Genomic DNA, 9,015 nt, shown 5'->3' on the forward strand with positions numbered 1-9,015 from the left:
GGTAATCTGTGCATATGGCCTTTTGTTTATTTATGGAAATAAAGGAGAACTTTAATTCTCTCTTTTAAAAAAAAAAAAAGCCTTCCTTTTGATTTGTGTAATATCACCCAGATATACTTAACAAAACAGAAACATTTATTGCTTGGCAGGGTCACTTAAGTAAAGGTATAGGACCTAACAGTACAAAACCAGAACTTACTAGTCAGAGAGACCGCCTTAAAATCATTACAGTTATTCCAAAGATGTATTACACATATTTAATTTACATTTGGCCAGATCTCTAATAACAACCTTCAGACATAGAAATGTTCTTTGCAGCCTTAGATATTCTCTTTATTGTTAATAAATTATTGTTTCCCTATGTAACGTTTAATAACTTATTTAATAGTAACATTTATTTTGGCTGAAATAACACATATTCATTGCAAGGTAGTTCTATAGTGATCTGAACAAAGAATTATGGCTCCAAATGACACTAGATATGTTAATACCAATACCCATGACGCTTCTTAATAAAACACTAGCTTAAGTTTTTCTTAAAAAAAGTAAGCTAAGGCAGAATTAAGTTAAATAATTTGCATTAAGTTATATGGAGCTGTTGGTGACAAAATCCAGAATTCAACAGTTGCAAATTTCAAATCATTAGGAAAAAACTCCCAAGATACGTCTAACATTTAAGGCCTTGCTTCAGGGTCTTTTACAATGCTGTAGGTGTCAAAATAGGCTTTTCATTGATTTCAAGAGCATAATATCAGGTCCTCCAAAGACTGATGCATGTAAGTGCATTTTTCAATATTACTTGACAGTTAAAACACTGTGGACAGACTGAACACAGAGGGCAGAGAAAAAATTCTGCATACCAAAGACCATGTTAAATTGTTTAACCTTGAGCCTTAAAGCACTACAACTGCAAAGAACTTCCAAATGGATATACAGATCCTTAGCAGGACCAGAAGTCTTTGAAAATTGGAAAATAAAAAGCATCATATACATTTCTCTTTAAAATATCATTATTCATCACATTGACAATAATCAACAGAGAGAAAAATAAACAAAGACAGCAATAAACCTTCAGCTCTTTTAAAAGCCACAACAAAACATGGGGTTGATCAACCATATAAACTTCCCCGAGGCACAAAACATACTTGCAGACTGTAAGTCAGTCTAAACAAGAGACTACACCTGAACTAGCAGAAGAGTTGAAAGAAGTTATTTTTGTACTCATCTGTTTAAAAGACTGTTCTAAGACAAGAACCACATTCTTAAACAAAAAAGGATGAATTGGGAAAATATTCAACTTCCCTCCATCCCCGCAAAAAAAAGTTAGCAATCCAACAAACTTATCCTGCAGCTCACAGAACGATGAAGCCTGAATTTCTGAGTTGTGTCCTACGTCCTTTATACTCCCCACCACTTCAGCCACTTTAGGTATTATCCAGCTTGTCTAAACTGTTCTACAATACTTTCCTAAGTCCTTTAATTATTGGAGGGGCAAGAGGCAGCTTGTGCTGCATCAGGTTCTGATCTCCAAAAACGTTTATTAGCTGGCTAATGTGCACATGCAAGCCCATCTATACTGATAACACTTCACGTTACAGCTTCTCCCTCAGCAGCAGCAGTTATGTAGATTTGTTTTTTTATAAGTAAATTTGGATTTTCACTCCTTTATTTTTGCCTCTTCTCTCTCCCACCCACAACAAATCTGACTGAAAGGGTTAAAACTCCTGAGGGAGAGACGTTGGGAAGTTGACTGGCAGACAGATGCATGGCAAGCACGTGCAAGATTCACTTCCATAGGAAATTTGCTTTAAAAATAGGAAAATAACATATATTATCACCATACACTGCTATTAACGAACTTCTAAAATACAGTTTTGATTTAACTTTACCTGAAAGTATCTGTTATTCCCTTACATAGGTGAAGTCACTCGTTAAACTTAGTACAATATGCTTACAACACTAAGCACAAGCAGGATAAAGTTTGATGGTTTCAATTACTGTTTTAAAGCTTCAACAAAGGAAAACTGACCTTGAGAAATGGAGTCAAACGTTAATCCCCTGGCTGCGCCTGTAGCTTGGTTCTACCTGAGCAGATGAGATCCAATTGCATTTTTAAAATACTGAAGACTCACCCTGCAAAAGCCAACCCCTGTAGCACAGTCAATATGCCGCTGCAGATACACCAGGGAAATGTTTAGAATTCTCCAACTACAGTATTTTCTGAACAATTTCATCAAACTGATCTAATACTCTGGGAAGAACTGAACAAATTTTTCCATTATACAACACGCAAGTTAAAATGTTCTTGTAAATAATCGCCAGTGAATCAGTTAGCTAGATACAAATATTTCAAACATTAAAATGCATTCCCAATTTTAAAATTTTATATTTTGTTTTTAATTATTTTTTCTTGTCAGGTGTCTAAAAAGTTTAGTATTTTCAGAGACAGGATTTACGTTCGTAAAGATCTTTTGTGATAAAATGCATGCATTGTTTACATCTACTCTACTATCCTCATTCATGAGCACAACAGTAGTAGTAGTCCCATGGCACTCTCTTTATACCTTCCCAAGCCAAAGACGACTTACGGTGCACATCCACAGAGACAATTTTTAAGGCAATACCTTCTCCTGCCCTTCAGGATCCTGAAATTCTGCTTTTAGTAAAACTCATCGCATCATCCTAATTATAGGATAGTTCAGATTGTAAATAACGCTGTGCATTGTGCTTACTACTGTCAGTGAGGCTAGTTACTACCCTTGCTCTGTGCAGTAGCACTACTAATAAATTTGCAATTTCTCTCTTACCAAAAAAATAATTAAGCTTTACAATGTACCTGTAAGGAAACATGTATGAGATTATTTTGTGCTCCGGAGGTGGCTGCAACTCAGCAATCTAGCAGGACAGCTAGAGCGTACAGCAGTACTTCTGTTTCAGACACCACTTCATTTATAAATGGTTTAGGAAAGTTTATAAGAACAGACATAAGAAAAAAGAAACATGGCCAGAATATTAATACATCATTACCTCAACTTTTATAACACTACAAAGCAGTCCTGAATGACTCCAAAAGGCACCTCAATTTTGCATATCATGTTAAAAACAACATGATCTCTGTCTGTTGTGGACTTTGGCTTCCTACCAGCTCTGAGAATCATCTATCAGAGAGATACCAGAGTTGCCAGTCAAGTTCTCAAGTTCTCACAGGCTGAACGTGTGAAATTTGATATATGCCACCATAAATGTGGTTCTAAGTTAATACTTAATTTTTACAACTTATACTAACGTGTGGTAGTTAAAAACAAAGCACAATATTGGCTAAAACATAAAATGTACAAGGGATGTTCCCTAAGGTTTTGTCAATAATACTCTGAATAAAGAATTTCCAATGGACCCCAAAAATAACTCAAGAAACAGCACTAATAACTGGAACCTAGATCTGAAAGTCAACCTTAACCCTCTTTTCTGTGTAAGTTAATCTTCCAGACAGGTGGTCTGTGGTGACAAAGAATATGCATAACGAATCTAAAGGCTCAATTTCCAGACTTTTAAAACATAAGCAAAAGTCTCCACTCCTAGAGAAGTCCTGCTGTACCTCTGCTTGGCACAGCAGCTCCTCTCTTTCTAAAAGCTGTAATTTGGGATCTTATTATGTTCACAATTCCCTGCATCAAGTGTCACTACCAGAAAGGTTCCCCAACATGGCTAAAATGTCTCTGTACTGGCAGGGTGAGTATCAACAGCTTCAATACCATCTGGCGGAAACACAGAACTGGTTAAGACACAGGAAGACATTTGCTGTGGGGTCTAGATGATAAAACACACCCAAGGGTGGTAGAAGATTGCAAACCAAAAGCATAGTTCCAATTATCTCCTGACTGAATAAATGTTGCGACTGAATGGATACCTTAGAGTCTGGTAATACACCACATAGAGTGCTTCATTCATTTAATAAAGTATAACTTGCTAGAAAGCAATCATGACAGCCAAAACAACAACCTGAATCATAATCTTACTCATAACCTGCCAAAAATATCCTTTACAACTGAACTTTGGCTTAGTAATTATCAAGCAAGTAAGGTAATTGAGAAAACACAGTATTTTTTAAGTTATGCAAGACCAGTGGAAAAAAACACTGATGTTTTCTGCATAAAATAGAGCATATCATCTCCAAATGCACATACAAAGATAACTTAGACGCTTGTTATTTTCAACATTAACATGCGCTTAATTCTCAAAAATAAATGTTTCTACAACCACGCCTACAGAATCTACCAGCAGATAGCTGGAAATAAATCTGAACGTGCCTAGAGTGCGTATGAGAACGTCTCACTGAGAACCCAGCCTCATGTTGACGCAGATGTCTCTATTTCCAAAGTTACATCACAAAAAAAATAATTCTATTCCAACCGATGGCAACTTTATTCATATTGAAAATGACATGTATTGCAGAGAGTAACAAACACAAAGTTTTCTTCCAGTTACCCACTGTATCAGAGAACACAAGACGACTGCTCTTATGCAAGAATACCTAACACGTGCACGAAGCAGGTCTGCATTGATCTGGCTAAGGAAAAGCGACCCGGCCGTAAACACGGCTCCCAAGCCTTCAAACATGTCTCAAATCACCGTTGCTGGAGAGCCGCATGCGCCGCTGTTAACAGCTGCGGCCCAACGGCAGCGCCCACCTCGCCGCGCGCGGCGCCCCAACGGCTGCGGCCCAACGGCAGCGCCCACCTCGCCGCGCGCGGCGCCCCAACGGCTGCGGCCCAACGGCAGCGCCCACCCCGCCGCGCGCTCCCTCAGCACCGCCCCGTGGGCTGGCGCCGCATCCCCAGCGCGGGAGCGGGGCGGGCCCGGCCCGCAGCGCGCAGGCGCACGGGCGACGCCGGCGGTCCGTGCCGTGCCGGCTGGTGGCCGGAGCAGGCCCGTCAGTGCACGACACGAAAGGCTCGTGGAGGGTCCGCCACGGTGAAGGAGGCTCCGCGTGGAGAGGCGAGCGGCTGGGAAAGGGCTTCCCGAGTGTCGGCCCGCGGAGCACTGCTGGGGGAAAGAGGGCTCTCGCAGGACTTTACCTCTCCTGGAGCCCTCGCTGTTGCTGGCTGGGGTCTCTCCGGGCTCGGCGGCGTCGGCAAAAGCCGGGAAGAGGGCCATGTCCCAGCTTGCCGCTACTACCACTTGCCCTTCCTACTCCGCCGATCGGCCGTGCAAGATGGCGGCGCCGCGCCGAGCATGCTGGGGGATGTAGTTCCTCCGCCCCGGCTCCCAAAATGGCGGCGGGGGCGCAGAGGCTGCTGCTGAGGGCGTCGTGCCTTATCCGGGTCTCCACGTACCTTGCTCCCTCCACCGCGATCCCTGAGGGGTTTGCAGTACTGGAGGAGGAAACACCTTTTCGGCCCTCGGGGAAGAGGAGGAGGGAATGAGATTTCCACAGCCAGAGTTGGCCTGCTTTGTCCTCCACCCTGTTTTCCCTCATTCGGCTCCCTGGGGGTAAATACCGCAGCAAACCTCCCTCGGGACGAGGTTACTCAGCTCCTAAAAAAGGAGACTGTTCCTTTCAGTCGTACTCATTTATCTCGGTTTCCTCTATTCCCACGTAAGTTTGAAGGTCAACTAGCCAGGCAACCTGTCTCAAATGCTAGTGATGAGCGCCGAGGGAAAAAATAGCAGGGCAACTCCTTTTGGGATACCCTCTCACCTCTTGCAATCAGTGATTTAAAATTTCCTGACCAGAGGTGACATCCCATCATATTTTCCTTGTGTTTAATAGCATCACTGGGCCTGCCCTCCAGAACTGGAGGAACTGGAAAAATAATCACTTTCATGCTTTTGGCCTTCTTTCACATTATGTTCCACATTTTTATTACACATTGTATGAATCTGTGTGTCTTTTTATCTCAAGCCCAGTGCCGAATTACTGCATTGCGTGTAAAAGTTAGTAAACTGAGTCTCTATTCACTTTTTTCACACAGTTTTATATGCCTCCCACTTTAGTTTTCTCTTTTCTGGGCTGAAAAATCTGCCTTTTTTCTTTGCGTCTGAAAGCTACTCTGTTGTCCCCGTTGAATTTGTCTAGATTTTCTAACTCCTACATTAATACTACTGTGTAACCAGAATTAAATGCAGTAATCAAGCTACAGGTGTACAACAGGTTTATGTATTACATGGAATTATACTGACCCTAGTTTGTTCTCTGTTCCTTTCCTAATACCTTCTGATGATTCTGTTTGCTTTTCTCCTCAGCTACAATGTCTTTTCAGAGCCCATTCCTGAGTGGCGAAAGATAATAAGTAACTATTTTTTACTGATAGTAGGATTATTTCCTCGTATACAGCCTTTGCACTTATCAAGGTGATTTTTCTGTCATTTTATAATTTACTTGCAAAATACTGTGAGACCCATCAGCAACTTTTCTCAACGGCTTTCCACTTAATTATCCTGAATACTTTTGTACCATCCGCAAATTTTGTCAAATCTCTGTTCACTGCCACAAACTATTTGTACAGGTTGAACAGTCACATCCTATAGGATTCTACTGGGTAACCTCCTTCCTTTACTATTTCTTAATCTTTCTTTCCTAACTTTAATCTATTATTAATCTGTAAGAGATTATTCATTTTTATCAAAAGGAGAGAAGAAGATAAGGACAGAGGGAAGAGAGGATTCAGAAGAGAAGAGGAGGCCTCAATACCAATAGACTGGAAGTCATAAAAAGGGTGTGGTTAAAGCAGCAGGGCCCAACAACCAACTTGGAAAGAATTTGCTTTAAAATTTAGCCTTCCATACTGATAGCATTGTTTTTGTTCATGTCTGTTAACATCTATCAAGCTTTGAAGTAAAACATTAGAAGGTGAAAAATGAAATACATAATATATAGAAATGTATATCTACCTAAAACTGACACAGAAGATAGGGAAAAAAAGTCTAAAACAATCACATTAACAATTTATGACTAAATTGTAAAGAGACAATATCCAAAACAGTATGTATTTTGTCACACGCAATTTTTTGCCTGTTTCCTGAAAAAATTTACATAATCTCTCTACGTGAGTTAACGTTTATCCTTCTTGTTGCCTGTCATAATTTTTTCCAGTAGCTTTAAAATTCATTACCAATTTCAGCCAAATTTAACAGGAGGTTACAGGTTGTTACACTCCTGCAAATTCCATGAAAACAGCTGGCAATGTAGAGCAGGGTTTTTAATGAGGGGAAGACTCCAAAGCGAACGCATTTCTTACTGAACAACAGAAAACCAAAATATGGGAGCCTAAACCACTGGGAAAGTTCAGTCAGAACAAGCTTCATTACTCCTGCTCATGGAACTATTTGTTACAATCCTATTTGAATAGGTATTGAAATGTGTAAATGTTTATTCTATAAACCTCAGCCCTAGGAAAACTACCACCAATCTATAGAAAATGCTGTTTTCTTAAGAACCAGACTCAAATGCCATTAAAGATACTGATACTCTAGATGCAGAATAAACTGAGTGAGTTTCATGATAAAACCATTTAGTTTATTTGTTGAAATGTCATTATTCACATTGTGTCAGCTGTTCATAATGATGATATCTGACAATTTCTCAACAAAAAGAATACAGAAAGACAAAATGTGCTTTTTGTGATTAAATTAAATGACCAAAGAGTTTTTAAGAATCCTAAGTTAAGATTTATGTCCTGCATCCCTGGAAATTAGCTATAATTATAAATAAAAGAGAGGGATAAATTAACTAAGGGCTTTATTGTTGTTGCCATGCATGTATTATTACAACATCAAAAAATTAAACACATATTGAACAGTGCCACAGACTTCGTGCAGGCAATACTTCCCATTATCAGAACTGGAAGTTAAATTTGTATGAAAATTGATTTTATATTATTTATTGTGTATTATTTATTTATCATTAGTGAAAATCAACTTTGTAGTCAAATGTTAGGTGTTGACATTCCTCTGACTTACTGAGTGAACAACGCCCATCCTGATGAAGTAGTTGTCTTCAATATCTTTGGCCCCACATATAGCAAGCTTTATTTGGCAGCTTTTGTCTTAAAACCCTGCAAAATGCATTTCAGTATTGTTACATGAATATTTTATTAAGCCTTTAGAAGCACAAATTACTGTTATATTAACGAAAATGTTGTTTGCCTCAAGTTGGTTGAGCCTAACTTTTTTTTTTGAGTTTAGTAAAGATCCTGAGCAAAACACCTTTGATATCCGCCATCGAAAATAAAAAAGAGTTAGCTAAAATACGCAGCTTTGTTACTTCAGTTCTATCCTAATAACGGCAAATTCTCAAGCCTTTTACGATATCTACAGAAATACACAGCAGCTTTATAAATTACTTCCTCTTAATAAGGCACAATAAGACACAAGGCAAGCTTTATAACATTCAAAAAAACCCTGCAGTTTGCTCTTAATATTGTATCTACCTATTTAGCGTATTAAATTCTGGTATAGCTAATATCAAGCCTTTTTAAGAGCTTCTTTTCTTTGAAAAGCCTTATTGTTGGCTACTGTACGTCACCTGCTAAGACATGTAGTTGTCTAAGTCACTCTGATACTTGCGAAATTTTTTTCTGAAATTTTAAATGCTGGTGATAATTTTCCATTGATTTGGAGCCTGAATTCTTTTGTATTTTTTGACAAAAACGATAACATTCTCTTTGGGGGCAAAAAATCTCTCACCAAACCATGATATTACTACAATAATTGTAGTAGTTATTTGTGAGTCTGACTTCCAGGAAATAGGTGCCACGTGGAGCAGTCTGAGCTCCCTTACCAGGGCCTGGCGGGCCATTTAGTTCTTGGCTTCAGACATTTACATGTTCCTTCTTCATGCTCTCCACACCCTCTGTCTTTCACTTCTTTCATATTTTCTGTTGCTCTCGCCGTATTTTCTGCTTCTTCTATAGTATATCCTGTAGTGAAGTAAGTTCTTCCACTTTGATGATCTAGGAGTCCCTGTTAGGATTAGGTTAATCTCACTAGAAGATATAAAAAGACCATCCTTCTTAC

The 9,015-nt window shown here is 39.4% G+C and overlaps 1 protein-coding gene across 1 annotated transcript in view; it reads right to left on the reverse strand.

Annotated features, from left to right (window-relative positions):
* NRDE2 (NRDE-2, necessary for RNA interference, domain containing) overlaps positions 1-6,633 on the reverse strand; it is a 34,701-nt gene extending 28,068 nt beyond the window's left edge. Inside the window, exon 1 of the mRNA XM_068946794.1 lies at positions 5,076-6,633. Within this exon, the coding sequence (XP_068802895.1) occupies positions 5,076-5,154 (79 nt within the window). The 5' untranslated portion in view covers positions 5,155-6,633. The remainder of the gene's footprint in view (positions 1-5,075) is intronic.
* Between the last annotated feature and the right edge of the window lie 2,382 nt (positions 6,634-9,015).

The sequence above is a fragment of the Struthio camelus genome, chromosome 5 (genome assembly GCF_040807025.1).
Source record: "Struthio camelus isolate bStrCam1 chromosome 5, bStrCam1.hap1, whole genome shotgun sequence".
Taxonomy (NCBI): domain Eukaryota; kingdom Metazoa; phylum Chordata; class Aves; order Struthioniformes; family Struthionidae; genus Struthio; species Struthio camelus.